Below are 16262 nucleotides of genomic sequence, written 5' to 3'. Positions count from 1 at the left end.
ATTATTCTGTGTATATACTAGAAGTCATATGGTAATTTTACGATTAACTTTTTGAAGAACCACTAATGTCATTGGTTTAGAAGCTGGCTGGAGCTGACACAGCTACCATAGATACTAACCCTCACCCTAAGTTTGTTTTCCAGTGTGTCAGCAAGTAAGGTTCTTAGGAGTTTTTAGTGATTGCAAGTCAGTTCCACTATGCCTTAGAATCTAGAGAAAATAGCAGAACTGCTATTTTCCATAGTGATTCCTCTCTGGGGTGACTGTTATTAACTCTAGAGTCAGATTATATTACTAAGGGGAATGATCACAGGATAAAAGTTAGATTATAATACTCATATTTACACAAAGGTTTTTATTAGATGACAAAACATTTTCAAGCACTAAGGGAGCCATAACTCAGCTTGGGAGTCCTTAAAGTCTTACCAGTAAAATCCAGTTCTCTAGATTTTGCTCTTAACTCTGTTTGCCAAATTCTCTATGTTATATAGCCTTTAAAAGTTCTCTTGCTGTTAAACACTTTTGCCAAGTTAAATTCTGCCTCTTGATCACATTGTATTTTTTTAATTTCAAGCTGACTAAAGTGCTGTATTTACAAATTTAAGTTCCAACTCTGGATACATCTAACAGCCAAACCTAAAGCATTTTGAGTAATAAGGACAGGTCTAAAGGTCTTTTTTAATTGAAACAGGATCTTTCTCACCCAGGCTGGAGTGCAGTGGCATGATCATGGCTCACTGCAGCCTCAACCTTCAGGGCACAAACAATCCTCCCACATCAGCCTCTGGAGTAGCTGGGATTGCAGGCATGAGCCACTGAGAGCAGCCTCTGAAGATCTTTGATCTTTTTAGCAGCCTTTAGTAAATTTTGTAAAGCATAGAACAAATTAATATGACAAGGAAGGAGAGATCTTGATATAGGATATGTTTGTAGTATTTATTACCCAATCTGATGAGAAAGTTCCTGAAAGACGCTACAAGCCTTCTCATAGCAACCCAGAGAAGTTTAGTTCCCAGAGACTAAAATTACTGAAGATTGCCTCTAAATCCTAGCATGTTTTTTTTTTTCTTTGAGACAGAGTTTCACTCCGTTGCCCAGGCTGGAGTGCAGCAGCATGATCTAGGCTCACTGCAATCTCTGCTTTCCAGTTACAAGCAATTCTCCTGTCTCAGCCTCCCCAGTAGCTGGCACTACAGGTGCATGCCACCATGCCCAGCTAGTTTTTGTATTTTTAGTAGAGATGGGGTTTCAACATATTGGTCAGGCTGGCCTCAAACTCCTGACCTCAGGTGATCCACCCACCTCAGCCTCCCAGAAGGCTGGGATTACAGGCATGAACCACTGCACCTAGCCAATCTTAGCTCTTTTTAATAAAAGAAAATATAAATATCTTTTGAAAGTCCTTATTACTGTGGGTATACTTTTTTTTTTTTTGAGACAAAGTCTCTCTCTGATGCCCAGGCTGGAGTGTAGTGGTGTGATCTCAGCTCACAGCAGCTTCCACTTCCTGGGTTCAAGCGATTCTCATGCCTTAGCCTCCTGTAGCTGGGATTACAGGTGTGTGCCACCATGCCTGGCTAATATTTGTATTTTTTGGTAGAAGTGGGGTTTCACCATGTTGGTCAGGCTGGTATCAAACTGGTGACCTCAAATGATGCCCCTGCCTTGGCTTCCCCAAGTGCTGGGATTACAGGCATGATCCACTGTACCCAATCCTATACTTCTTTCTTCACTCTTGCCTAAGAATAGGTGAAACACTCAAATCTCCCGTGTAGTATGGGGTCAGGGTAGATGAAAGAAACCTCCAGTCCAAGGAGTCTCTCTGAAACTGGCTTAGGGCTGTAGAGCCTTGATCATGCCACCACACTCCAGCCTGGGCAACACAGCAAGAACCTGTCTCAAGAAAAGCAGGGAGTAGGGCATAAAACTAAACCTGTTGTCGCTACTTTATGATTAACGTTTTTGTGTATTTGGCTTAAAAAAAAAAAATCGAGCAATACTAAAGGGCCTGTCACTACCCAGCCCTATCACTAGCCAGATCATTCTTCCTAGATGAAAATATTGTTGTCACAGTCTCATAGTTTTCTCATAAATGGCTGAGAAATCTTTTTTTATATGTCTGTCTCACATACTTTTTAAAAGAAATACAAAATGGTAGAATACTCAAAGCCTATTTGGCATATATTGCTATCATCCGTAGTCACAGCTGTCACCAAAGGTACTGTTTATATAAAGGGAAAAATAGAAGACGGATCTGCAACTAAGAAATCATCTATCAATTATTGAACAGAAGTTGTCCTTTTGTCTCCTGGGTATTTTGAGCTGATGTATCCTCTAATTAGTTACATTAGCATGATGTAAAAGTGCTGTGAAATGAGAGGGAGGCAGAATTTTTAGTGAACAAGTTTCCCAACCAGTTGTGCCATTAGCTACATGCCCTTGGCAAGCCATCTACCACTTCACATAATTTCCTAATTTGTAAGATGAGAACGATAGGACCTTTTCCCTGTGGAGTATTGTGAAAATCCAATGAGACATAGAAAAGTAGCAAAATGCTGTACAGTTGTAAGTTACTCTTGGTCTGGTAAAATTATCTAGCAAAACCAGGTTCAAAGGTCCAGGTTTAAGAGCTAGGTTATAAGCTTTCACTTCTGGAGTGTGATCCTGGTTTATATGTAATATGCCTCTATTGATCTCTGCCCAGATATTATCCTACAAAATGAGCTATTTGACTCTCTCTAACTTATTTTTTTTTTTTTTTTTTTGAGACGGAGTTTCGCTCTTGTTACCCAGGCTGGAGTGCAATAGTGCGATCTCGGCTCACCGCAACCTCCGCCTCCTGGGTTCAGGCAATTCTCCTGCCTCAGCCTCCTGAGTAGCTGGGATTACAGGCACGCACCACCATGCCCAGCTAATTTTTTTGTATTTTTAGTAGAGACGGGGTTTCACCATGCTGACCAGGATGGTCTTGATCTCTTGACCTCGTGATCCACCCGCCTCAGCCTCCCAAAGTGCTGGGATTACAGGCTTGAGCCACCGCGCCCGGCCTAACTTATTTTCTTAAAGAATTAGTCTTAACTTACAGCCATAGAATGACTTTCATGAAAAGTATTAAATTATGGAATGCCAAGCATGAAACGAGTTGATATGCAGACAAGAAAATTAATCCTCCTGCCAAACAACACAGTGAATGTCCATAATTACTATCTACTAAGAAGGAAGCTAATTCACACAGCTAGAGCTGATAATCAGTTAGTACAACCCCACTGTGATGTCAGAGCAGTTATCATAGCAGGCATACTCTTGTTTTCATTAAGTGTACTTTTTTTTTTTTTTTTTTTTTTTTTTTAAGAAAGGCCAACCTATTTTAAAGTAACATGACAGTTTTGGAGGAGACGCATTTATAAATCCTGCAGTGGCAGAGTTTGAGGGATAGAAAATGAAATAATTTAAGAAATCTTTAACACCACTGTAAATGGAGTTTAGTTATGGTAGTATATGTAAAAATAAGTAAATACAAATATGTTGGGAACATCTTGAAAACTCTTAGCTTCTTAGAGAGGCTAGAGATCGGAAAAGACTGTTCTGCTTCCCCTCCTTGATTCCACGACCATCTCAAGATACCCTGTGTTGGTTTGTATCTCCGTGCTTCTCTAAGAGACTACCAAAAAATTCTAAAAGCTTAGTTCATGTAACTCAGTAAAACGGATGCACCCAGATATTTCGACAAAACAAGGCACCCTGTAATTTAAAGACATTCTTATTAGCCAGCTATGTTAATTTCCACTCTGTTTAAAACACACAAAAATATTTTTCATATATGAAACTCAGTGAAGAAAATGAGACCTTTAAGCCTGTAAGAACATCTGTAAAGAGCGATGAGTGAAAAACGGAAGTTAACAAACTTTCCTAATTGCTGTAAATTTGTTTGTAATTTTAGTGGAAAGAAAACGATACAGTCATAAGACAAAATTGCAGTAATCCAACTTGGTTAATCTCCTAAGATTGATACTCACAAACGTATATCTTTTTTATATAAACCGTCCGTCTCATTCAGATACCACAGGGAAAGTAAGCTTGCACGCTGGCTGCATATTTATTCTTGGGGGGAAGGAGAGTGATTTGGAAACTGGTTTGATTAAACCAGGAGCCTGAAGAATACTTATTTAATTGATAATATTACTAGACCTGGAATATAAAACCAGTCAAGACAATAGGAAGACTGCATATCAAACTCCTTTGGCAAGTTTAAATTTAGTCATGTATCACTTAATGACAGGGATATACTCTGAGAAATGCATCATTAGGCAATTTCATCATTGTGTGATCCTAGGATGTACTTACAGAAACTTAGATGGTATAGCCTACTACACATCTAGGCTACAAACCTATATAGCATGTTACTGTATTGAATACTGCACGTCACTGTAACACAATAGTAAGTTTTTTTGTATCTAGACATAGAAAAGCGAATATGCTACACTCTGATGTTACCATGGCTACCACATCACTAGGCAATAGGAATTTTTCAGCTCCATTATAGTGGGACTACTGTAATGTATGTGCTTCATCACTTACCAAACATCACTCTGCGGTGCGTGACTGCTGGTACACTGACATGGACATACATAACCAGAAAGGGTCACCTGCTTTTCTACTGGGTCTCACCTGGTTATGGTTGTTGTGCCCCTTCCAGGGAGATACAGTTCGGAGAGTGACGTCTGGAGCTTTGGCATCCTTCTCTGGGAGACCTTCAGCTTAGGGGTTTGTCCGTACCCTGGAATGACAAATCAGCAAGCAAGAGAGCAAGTAGAAAGAGGTGAGCCAAATACATGCATTGTTAGTGTCCATGTCCAGCCCTGGGGTAGGCAGTGCTGATAGTGTGTCTGTCTGCTTGGGGAGGGGGGTGTTAAGGTCTCATAACAACACAGCTAAACACTCTAAAGGATTCCGGTGTGAGAGAGAGGCATATAGGCTTTTCTTCTACCCTTTCTCTGCCTGGCCTGATATCTGCAGGATTGTGCTGTTCACTGTCATTAAGAGAAATCATTAGGGTGGCATTTCCCAAACTCTTGTATTCTATGCCAGATAAACCTCCTTTTAAATAATATTCCAAATTGAAACGTAGTTAGTCTTCAGTAAGTTTTCAAGAATGTGACAACATCATAGCACTTCTGAAGAAACCCTTTGGGGTTATGGGAATAACTAAGTAATGGTGAAATGCTTGCATGCGCTTGTGCAGTGTACAGTCTCGACAAAAACAATGCTCTTGATAAAATGCAATGTCCTAATGTCAGGCCCCCAGTGAGGGGCAGGGCTGTAGAATCGGGTGTAGGAAGATGCCTTTCTAACTTCCTTCCTACCTCTCACACACAGGCCCACACACACTACCAAATTCACTGCTGAAACATTGCCAACCAACAGACTGTAAAAGAATATGACTCTCATTCATTTTCATTTCCCTATTGAATTCACACTTTAAAATCCTCATCTTCTCTTCATCTTGAAAAACATAGGTTGTAGAGATGATTTTTTAAACTGCCCACAGCATCTAATTCTGAAAGCGAATTAGATGGACATACATAACACACGTAACTAAATATGCACTTACATGTGATGTATCTATCTCACATGAGACTTTCTGAGAAATGAACAAAGTAAAAAATGTGTTCTTTGAACTAGAAGTCTGACTCTGTAATATTGAATTCTGCATAACCTGTAGAAAATAAAAAATCAGCATGCCCTGAAATGGATGTTTTTGTTTCTGTATACCTACAACATAAGGTGCTAAACGTTCATAACTGCATAATACCCTGTGTGAACACTGGTATCCTATCTCCATTCTAAATTCTGTTCTCCTTCTCTTGGGTCTTCAGGATACCGGATGTCAGCTCCCCAGCACTGTCCAGAGGATATTTCTAAAATCATGATGAAGTGTTGGGATTATAAACCTGAAAACCGCCCTAAGTTCAGTGAACTTCAGAAAGAGCTCGCTATCATCAAGAGAAAAATCACATAGTGACAGGATGGTGCCAAACTCAGCCTTCAGAACTCTGTCCTCCAGCACAGTAACATTATTGTTCTCATTAACAATGAATTTACCTTCGACGGTCTTCTACCATTATTTTTTTTTATTAACTGGGTTTTTAAAAAGTATGTTCCACTTGTAAAAAGTCAAAGGCAAATTTATTAAAGAAATAGGCAGTCCTACCAAGGGCTTTCTTAGCTAACCATAGCAATCCTACCATTTCAGGCTATTGCAAATAGAAAAGCACAGGCTTCTAAGTGTGTGCGGGATAAAAGATCTTTTTCACACCTTGTTTCTACTTCAGGCACAGTTTGTGGGCTGCCACCCTATGCCACAGACCCTACTCAGTTGGTGCTATAAACAGCATTGGTAATGCCATGTTTGCAGGACATGTTCCAACCACAGTTGGCTTTCTCCACTGCCAAAGCAAGATTATATTTGTAAACAGAATTTTATATTGGGAATTATTTGGACCTCCTGGGGTTTTTCTTTTCTTTCTTGTTAGGTATAAGCCCAATGTAAGAAACGTCACATATCTACATTTTTTGTAAGGTTGTCACTTTCCTCCTCCTTTGTCTGGGTATCAGAAAACAATACACGTAGGCTGGGCACGGAGGCTCAGTGCCTGTAATCCCAGCACTTTGGGAGGCAGAGGCGGGTTTGAGACCAGCCTGGCAACATGATGAAACCCCATGTCTACAAAAAAGAAAAAAGAAAAAACGAAAACACAATGCATGAAACGTCATCAAAGAGCACCCTGTTATAGTTGAGGCAGTTACTTTTTAAGAACATTATAGAGAGCTGTGAAGCAAGAAACAAGTTTATACAGGAGGGTGGGCTGGAGAAAAGAGCAGCTAGAATGATCAAAGTAAAGAAGAAAGGGAAAATATAAACCTTATCAGAGTTAGGCTTTTAAAAACACATTCTATTTAATGTTCTAAATTTACCAAAAAGGTCCTAAGAAGTGTTTTAGGAATTCATAGACTACTCTTAATGGTAATACAAATTTTTAGAGAAACTGCAAAACACAAATCCACAGAAATAACAGCATACTTTTGTTTAAAAACATCTTCACCTCAGAGGGGCCATTCCAAAATGTAATTTCTTTCATTTGTACCAGTTTTTAGAGCTGTCAGAATTTCATGATTCTAGTTCACCAACACATTCATGTGTGTACATGCACACACACTACCAAGGTACAAGACAGATGTGAATAAAGTAGACAGTCTAGAAGTCAGGTGAATATTAATGAAGATGATGACATAGGGTCAGCCCTCCCATTTCTACTTCCCTTTTACTGCCCCCTAGTCATTTGTCTTAGCTGACAGGTATGCGAGCATAGTGCTGAAGATGTCTCATGTGGATAAAATGTAACTCAGTTAAAAGTAGGATTCTGTATTTTAACTGTTATCTAGGGAACTTACCCCACGATCTGTATATAGTTGCTTCTCAGGATAAATACGTATATAGAAGATGGTCACGCTCAGGGCTAAATATGTTCTGGAAGCCTTTTAATAGTTCTCAGGCCTGTGTCCAGATAAACATCACCTTAGTGGTCTGCATTCATTGGAAGAGCTTAGGAATAGAAAATTCCTCCTGCCCTTTCTTAGCTGTTTGCTGCCTGTACCATTGCACAGAACTCACACCAGTACTTTAAAGAGTGTGAAAGGTAATACTGAAAAGAAAAGTGATTTGTATCTATCAATCATTTCAATCTCCTTGCAGATTTCATACATACTTAATGATTAGTACATTCAGACTAAAGGGAACTTTCTTTTGATGGTGCATACTATGATAAATCAAAGCACAAACTTACAGATGAAGTGCTATGGTATATTCAGGCACTTGCCAGCCTTCAAAAGTAAGAATAAAATGGGATATTCCGACCATTTTTTTCAGTATTTCTAAGTGAATGTCTGTTTATAATATTCTTTGTCTGTTTGAAGAAAACAGCCTGCCATCACATAGTGGCTTCATGCTAAACTCTCAGCAAGGAGAGAGAATGATGGTTTTGGCTTTAGTTTTATGAACAAGACCTAAAGTTTAATCCTTGCATACTGGCATAAAGAATGAACACAGCATTGATATTTCACTCATCCAGTCTGTTAGAATTTGCAATTCACATCATTACCCTGTGCTTAAATTTAAAAAGCTTTTCAAAACATCATGACATATAGCATTTAAATTCCATTTTATTCTTTGTCCAAAAGCAGGCAGTGGCATAGTTCAAGATTAGTAACTCATTAGGAGTCTCTCGGGATCCTCTCAGTCCTATAGAATATTAAATTTAATATAGGCACATACATGAAGAAAAACTTATACAGTTTTTCACTGTTAATTTTGTTGTGCTTGAAGCATAATTTATTCATCCCTTCTGTCACTGATAATTATTGGAATTATGTACTGTAGGAGGCTAATCCATGCCCAAGAAACACACATACACTGTTCTGAATGTACAAGTTGATGTAGGGAAAGGAAGCTTCAGAAATGTACACAATCCTATGATTTGTTTAGTAAGAAAAGAGTTATAACCAAAATTTATTCAGGTCTGGATATAATTAGTCCAATCACAAATCTTTGTGTTGTTAATGGATTGTGCAAGATATATGTGTGTATATATATATATATCTATATCCTGTATATATTAATGGATTATACACTATATATATATATATATGTAAAATCTTCTATAATCCATTAACACACACACACACACACACACACACATATATATATATAACTACTGCATAGTTCCTCTCATAAGTCGTTCAATTTATTAAAATGGGGGGAAGTAAACACAGTAGTCTGTCTTTCTACCTTGAATCACTAAGGCCTTTATGCGAAAATTTAGGTTGTCCATCATTTTACAAGGAAGGAAATTTTTTAACGTTAAAATTAACATTTATTACCAACATGTGAAACCTAAATGAATTTTGTATTCCATGTAATCTAAGGTTACTTTCCAAAGCCAACATACTCTTTCTCTTCCAGGAAAATGACAATAAAATTGACAGGTTTCGTTTAACTTTCAGAAACTGAAGCTTTATTTCATCCCATCCTGCCACAAGGTCTCCAGTGAAAGGTCTCCTGTAATTGTTTCTCTTTTATCTCCCAAATTTAATGTAGGCAATAAAATTCTCCTTCCATAATTCACTATTTTATTACAAATACAGTATTACTGAAACATCTTATTAGCAGATAAGTATAGACCAGGAGCCTAATTGTGTTGGGTATTTTCAGTGCACATTTCATAGTTGTTTTTCATTTTAAGATCATTTTGAAAAGAAAACAAAATGCTTTGCCATTGAAATCGTTTTAATCTCCTTTAAACCATAATTTGGTTTTTCTGTCTATATTATATTCAGTTCAGTTTTCCCATATAATTTTTATGAAGTTTGGTTAGTACCACAAAATAACTAGGGCCTCACAATACTAGTATTAGATTATGTCAAGAAGACAGTGTTTTAGTTTCAACATGTGCCACCTACTGAGGACCTTGTAATGGGATAAACAAAAATTAAAATGCAACAATCCAAATAAATTATAATGTAACAATACAGATATCTGAATCATAAGTCAGTCACTGTTGTTCAGGGTTCCTTCAGTCATACCACTTTGTAATTAATTCTTGTGAGTCATCAGATGTTGTAAGAGTGTATCTGAAAACCTTACTTAGTATACTTATGGCCATGTATCTTTTGAAGATTGATATTTTCTGAAAAAAGGGTTGTTTGCCTCAGCCCTCTTCTTTTTACATATACTCCCTTCATTATTATTTTAGCTGTTTCTTATCAACAAAATTGGCTGCCCGTAGTTAGTGCTATGAGTCATGGAGACACTTGCTGTTGCATTTAGGAGGTCAGAGCCTCCCACAAAACAGAGAATGGTGCAAAATAATAGCAGCAGAGACAGACAATTGGAAAAGACATGTTTTCTTTAGGTATTCATACCTTAACTAAATGGGATCAGATTATATATAAAAATGAGTTTATATTACATTTCCATTATACTATTAAGTTAGTTGTGAAAGTTTACCATCAAAATAAAGTGTTACTTCTTTTATGACTAACTCTGATTTGCTTATATATATCAGAATGTTCATTAAACATTTTAATTTCATTTATTTTTCTATGTTTTGATTAGTTTCATATCAAGTCTGAATACTATATATTTTGGAAGAATCCAAAACCACATATTTATTTCTGCAAAAGAAGATACTCTGATTTTAAAAGTCAGGATTTCGTGTACCAAGAATGACCTACCTGAAGGAGATTTTGCTACACTCCTAGAGTCCCAAAAATTCTCCTTTAAAAAATAATGCTGTCCTACAGAAGGCGTATAAACTATATGCCTTAGCCATAATTCAATTCAAGGAAATATTTAATACCCCATTAAAAAACATCCTCTGCCTCATACTGATTCAGAGATTAAATTTCAAAATATTTAGTGTAGGCATTAGGAATCACTTAGCCACCTAGCAAGGACTGACATTCTTGGGTGGCATAAAAATCCCAGTGTGCTAGATTCTTAATCACTTTAAACTGCATAGAAGTAATGAGCATAGACTTCAGTATATTTGTTAATAAGGTGCTGAGGCAAGCAAATTCAAATGCAAAAGAGGGAGGAACCAGTTATTCCAAGGCAGGGTGATGCACCCCACACAGAGTGTGAATTAAAGTGAAACAAAAGCTTGGACAATAAATATCTTAGGAAGCCTGAGGAGAACATACTCCAAGGCCTGATCCTATCCTATGGAAAATAAAAAAGATCAGCAGAACTAAAGCAAAAGTAGTCATCCAGTGTGTGAGTCTTAGCAAGAGAGAGCAAATCAAATACCTCTCCTTGTGTTAGGAACAATGCTATATTCCCAGCTCAGAGATGATTGTGTGCTGGGCAGTGCTTGTATTTATTATTTTCCCAACTAATGGATTTGGTCATATGTATTCCAGTGACTACCCAAAGCCTCTTTACATTTGCATTGGTTATATTTAATATTTCTTAAACTAAGATCACTGATTATTTGCATATTATTAGCAATCTGGTTACAGCGAGGCTTAACCTGGGCTAAAGTCTCCTAAATGAGAGCACACTTAGATCAGTCCTGTTTACCTCTAGACGAACAGTAACTAAATGGATCCTAGAGTTACTCACAGAGGAAGCTTATTGTGATGAGCACCACTGTAGAGAAACATAGTATTCAGCAGAGAAATGGAAGAATACAAGTAGCAATTTTCCTTGTCTTTAATAACATTTGAGGGAAAGGAATTGAAGCCCTGAAGCTAGTCAGGGTGCAGCTAAGTAAGACACAAAAATGCAGAGAAAGAGACATTCAGAAAGGAAGGTTGAAAGGAAATGAAGGGCAGTAACAAAGCACGCACGTTTAAAATGACTCAAAGCCAACAATAAATGCAATGGCAATAAGGGAAAGTAACCCTCACAAAGGATTTGAGGAGCTTCCTGCTGTGTGCTAGTAAATAGGCCATGCCTCTCAAGTCTCTACGACACTTTTTTAAAGGGCATTGAATTGGACATTGGTTTACTTTTCCCTTTGCTCCCTATAATCTTGAGAGGTAACTACCATTACTGAATGAGAATTACCCTTGCTCTGTCTTTCTGGGAGGTGTCTCACACAATGGTGGTTCAGCCCTCTCCTTAAGTCGTGGCAAGCTGAGTAATGGCACACATGTATCTAGGATAGCCAGCATTCAGGAAAATTGCTGTGAACACTTTTTTATTTTAGTAAAGAAAAAAAATGTCTTGCAAGTTTGTGACACAAAGACAGATTTAGCTTCCCTCTTGTCAGCAAATTTGTAAGAATCTCAAAACAAATGAATATTTGGGATTCACTCTAAGGGATTCAAATCCTGAATTTCTAAACTATCTTCTCAAATATGATAATTGAGGCCAGCAATATGCAAGTTTTCTACAAAGTAATAAACTGTTCTACATGATAGTGTCGATGCTGGAAGTGGAATGTTATGTTTTCCCTTAGCTGTATTCATTCAGGAAGTTTTTCTTGAACGTCTACTACATGAGGTGTGTGTGTGTTGGTTGTGGGGGAATAGTACCAGGTGCTAGTTTTTCCAGTGTTTGTTTTTGACTTCTGATTAGTATTTCCTTTTCTCATCTTAAGTTTCTCAAGATTCTGCTTTACCAAAATAGTAAAGCCTTTATCAGCAGCTTATATTAAATAATGTTGTAATTGGCCTCAACCAAAAAGTTTCTCCTCAGGTGCTTGGGAGGGGTGGGGGTGCTGCCTTCTAAGGAACTCCCAGGCACCTACTTAGCAAGGCCAGCTACACACTCAGTATGCAAGAAGCTCCATGATGGATGCAGGTTAGAATACAGAGACCTGGTTGGAATCCTGGATGTGGAGACAGGATGATCAGGTGACACTTATTAGATAAGTAACACTACCATAGAAGCTCCTGGGAGATTTTCTCAATGCAGCAAGATTTCTGTGAGTAGAGGTATCCCAGGAGGCAGCCTATTGACTTGACCAAGTAAGCTGATCAGGTGCCCTCCTCTACCCACTAAAGAAATGTGAAAACGCTAGTAATAATTGTTTTATCTTAAATTCCTGGACATACTCAATTCTTCCATTCCACTGTTCGATTCCCAATACCTTTTGTTGTTTTCTTCGCAGTCTTCTTGTTAGCAAATGTCTCAAAGTATTTCAATTGTGTAATGTTAAAGGGTTCTTTACATAGCTTCAGAAAAGAGGGCAGCAAATATGAAGACTTAAATTCAAAACAAGCCATTCTACCTAGAAATACAGACCCCAGAAAACCACTGCATGAAGATATCATCTCTACTCTGCAGTTCCCCAAAGCAGTATTCTTCCTGAAAAGCCAAACATCACACCTATTTTCCTATTTGCTAAGAATCAGAATAAGCATTTTCCAAATGCTATCCAAAGCGGGTTCCAAAATGACACAGTAAGAAGCCAGATTCAAACTGTAACCAAAGTAGACAATAGAAATACCACTTTCCCCCTTTGTCGTCAGTTAGAATACACTTGCAAAAGCTGTAAAACTTAAGCAGTTCGTCTCATCCCAGAAGATCATACCTTCTTTGGAAAGCACAGGACTGATATCAGTGAGAAACATCAGTGTTCTGAGCAACACACAATAAATTTAAGAGACCATAAAAAATAAATCTCAGTTCATACACTGGAGCAGCAAAAACCTGAGCAGGAACAGAAAACTGTGAGTCCAGACTCCTTTTTCATATACCTCTTGTCAAATGGTATAATCCTGGGGGCTTCTTTGAGCTGCCTGGACAATATTTACGAAACTAAAAACGAAATTCCCCCCAGTTGGGGAGGGGAGTCAGATCTCTAACCTGGATTCAAAGCCTTAGAGGCCAAGAGGGAATCTGGAATCTGGTATTACTGAGGTCCTAGGTAAAAACCAACCTGGCAATGTTTCCTAGCTCACTGGTTCGTGCTTTTATTTTTAAGCCCAAAAGAAAAAAGAAACACACCCTCTTATGTAAGAATTTCCCTTTTACAAATAATTTGACCTGGTAGAAATAAACTTGCCTGCCTGCTCTTAAATGCCAGACTGTTGCAAGCAAATGCAGAGGGAAAGGTGCCCAGAGCCATGCTTGATAGGACTTTGAATATTTTCTCTTTACCTAAAGGATGTTGCTTGTATTTAGACTGTAAGATGCTGTGGAACCCTATCCCATGCCATGCCAGTTTGCATTGCTTTCCTTCAATAGCAATCAGAAGAGCAGTCCAGCACAAGTGAACTTGTCATAATTCCACCTTAGATTCTAGACCTCTCCTACCTGCAGTGTACAGAATATGTACATGTTCCAATGGAATTCACCACTTTTGGCTTTAGTGTCAAAGAGATTGATTCTACAAGTTTCATCTAATTTTATAATCCTATGATTCTAAATTCAATCCCCAATATAGATTCTAAGCATCACATCAAATTAAAATCAAAGGGAAAGGGAAACTGGTCGAGAGAGGTCTCAGTTATTTCAAAGCCATGACCAAAGTGGCCAAAGACGTGAAACTCTTAACACCAGCTGAGCATTTCACTGTACAAAATGTCAGCTACCCAGTTCCATCCTGTGACATGATCAGACTGTCAGTGTGGACCAGTGACCAGGAGCTTATTCAGGGACCATTTGGGTTCATCACTCTTCACAGAGCATTTTGAGGTTTCCCACTGAAACAGCTTCTTTAGTCAGACACCAACAGATTTTACATAAATTTGCATTTAAATGTATTAAGTTAGATGGCCTAATTGAGCATCTGAGTGAATGTAGTAGGGGTTGGTGGTGGTACAAATTATGCTGGCTTTATGTTACCATTTTGTGTTTTTTTCTTGGTTTTGTCTGGCTTTTTCTGGCAAGCGCCCTAAAAGATTGGAACACTCTAAAGACATAGACATACAACCATATGGGAAAGCCCAGATGAAAAAATGGAAGAATAAAATCAAATTGTCAAAGTTCCAGCAACAGCCCTGACTTCTTCAGGAACCTAAGCAAATTGAAAGCCTAGACAAGATGTGCAGATGGTGCCCATGCCATGACAGTGGGTGGCCCACTGCTTTAGGGCTCTCATAGTGAGTGTTGGTGGAAATGTGATTTTTCCGAGTTGCTTTTTCCCCTTTGATAGAGTTTGAGGTGATGGAGTAGGAGTGGGACTCTCAGGCACTTCTGGTAAAGACATTCCACCGGCAAGCAGCATTTTGAGCAAAGCACTGCTACGGCTTGCCAATTTATGGTCCATTTAATGTCAGGCTAAAGCACCTTTAATCATTTTTGTTGTTTTAAGATAATATATTTGTGAAGTGGATAAACACTGGAAATAGGGTGCTGCTTCTGGAAAGTTCAGTGTAAAACACAAACAAGGCTTTGGCTGGTGTATCTGACTTTATAAACAAGTCTGAAAATGAATGAGAGCTAAGTATGTAAAACGGTTGTGTCTATCTTATCATTTTTAACTCAGATCTGTATTTAACACTTATTTATTTGTAGTTTTTACATCCAGAAGAAATACACTTTGAACTTTGGCTAACATTGTAGGATTTTTAAAAATTGTTCCTACATTTTTAAAGCATGATTTCCTCATTTTTGTAAACTGAGATCATTTTTGAATTGCCTGTTCTTTTCCAATAGACCAGTTACCACTCATGTGTCTGCAGAACCTCTTTATTGTATTCTTATAATAAATGTAAAATATTTCTAACAAACTGTGCCTTGTCTAGTTTAATCTTTCCATCATGTTTATATTTCTGTTCCTTTTCCATGTAAATATGCTCCAAGTAGAAGAAAAGGCAGGCAAGATTTCCATGGTAACTGGCCTCCTAGGGATGTAACAGTGCATAAAAATTATTAGCTTTTAGTTTCTCTGTAATTAAGCTCATAAGTTCTGATGATAATGGGTGTGTGTTGCTTACAGTCCAATCACTGCTTCCTGTTTAGAAATCAAAACTGTAATGCAGCTCAAGTCCCAGTTATCTGCATGGAGTAGCTACTTACCTGTTTTTTTGTGTTTTACTTTTGTTTTTTGTTTTGTTTTGCTTTTCATAATAAGATTTGTTTAGACATAACACAAGGATTTGGGAGATAAATATGGCTAAGAGAGATGTTGGAAAACAGGCTGAAGCCTGCTACCTTAGAGCAGTTCAGATGTGTATCTTTGCCAGTCCCATACAGAACTGAGCTGGTCACAGAGCTATCACTTAACTTCTGTGTACCCTTCAGTCAGCAAATCAGTAACCTTCATAAAACCACCTGCTTTTACCCAGGTTTTGAGCAATATATGCTTCCCTTGCATTAAACCAAGCCCCCTCCTCATCCCTGAGCTTGGATTAGAAGAGTCAACCTCCACTGCTTCTCAAAAACACACTTGTTTACTGTTCATGGGGTAGGCCGAAAGCTGCTTAGGATAGACAAAATGAATCCCCACAATCCTCTTCACTCTCCTGCTTCCGCAGCACCCCCATCCAGAGCTGTGTGCTTCTGGGCCCTTGGTGAATTCATTTTCACCATAGCTCTTAATTGTCTGTCTGGAGTTGCATCCTCTGCTCCAGCAGATTTAATTTCTGGCACAGTCTCCTAGACAACCTGTGCTTTCACTGACTTCTGTTAATTAGGACCAGGTGCATTCATCAACAAGGAAGGTTGGCTATCAGACTGAAATCCCATTCCCCAAGATGAATGAATAGCATCCCTGAAATCCTGTAGTTCTTTTGGTGTTTAAAGTCCCACA

At 38.2% G+C, this 16262-nt stretch overlaps 1 protein-coding gene across 7 annotated transcripts in view; it reads left to right on the top strand.

Annotated features, from left to right (window-relative positions):
* FER (FER tyrosine kinase) overlaps window positions 1–15240 on the top strand; it is a 505234-nt gene extending 489994 nt beyond the window's left edge. For all 7 annotated transcript variants that reach the window (XM_074382850.1, XM_074382836.1, XM_010339983.3 and 4 more), the window contains 2 exons: window positions 4697–4819; window positions 5877–15240. In XM_074382850.1, coding sequence (XP_074238951.1) covers window positions 4697–4819; window positions 5877–6019 — 266 coding nt within the window. In that variant the 3' untranslated portion in view covers window positions 6020–15240. The remainder of the gene's footprint in view (window positions 1–4696; window positions 4820–5876) is intronic.
* The last annotated feature ends 1022 nt before the right edge of the window (window positions 15241–16262 follow it).

Source organism: Saimiri boliviensis, chromosome 1, assembly GCF_048565385.1.
Source record: "Saimiri boliviensis isolate mSaiBol1 chromosome 1, mSaiBol1.pri, whole genome shotgun sequence".
Taxonomy (NCBI): Eukaryota; Metazoa; Chordata; class Mammalia; order Primates; family Cebidae; genus Saimiri; species Saimiri boliviensis.
Note: the sequence above shows the minus strand (reverse complement) of the source record. Positions and strands in the feature narration are given on the sequence as shown.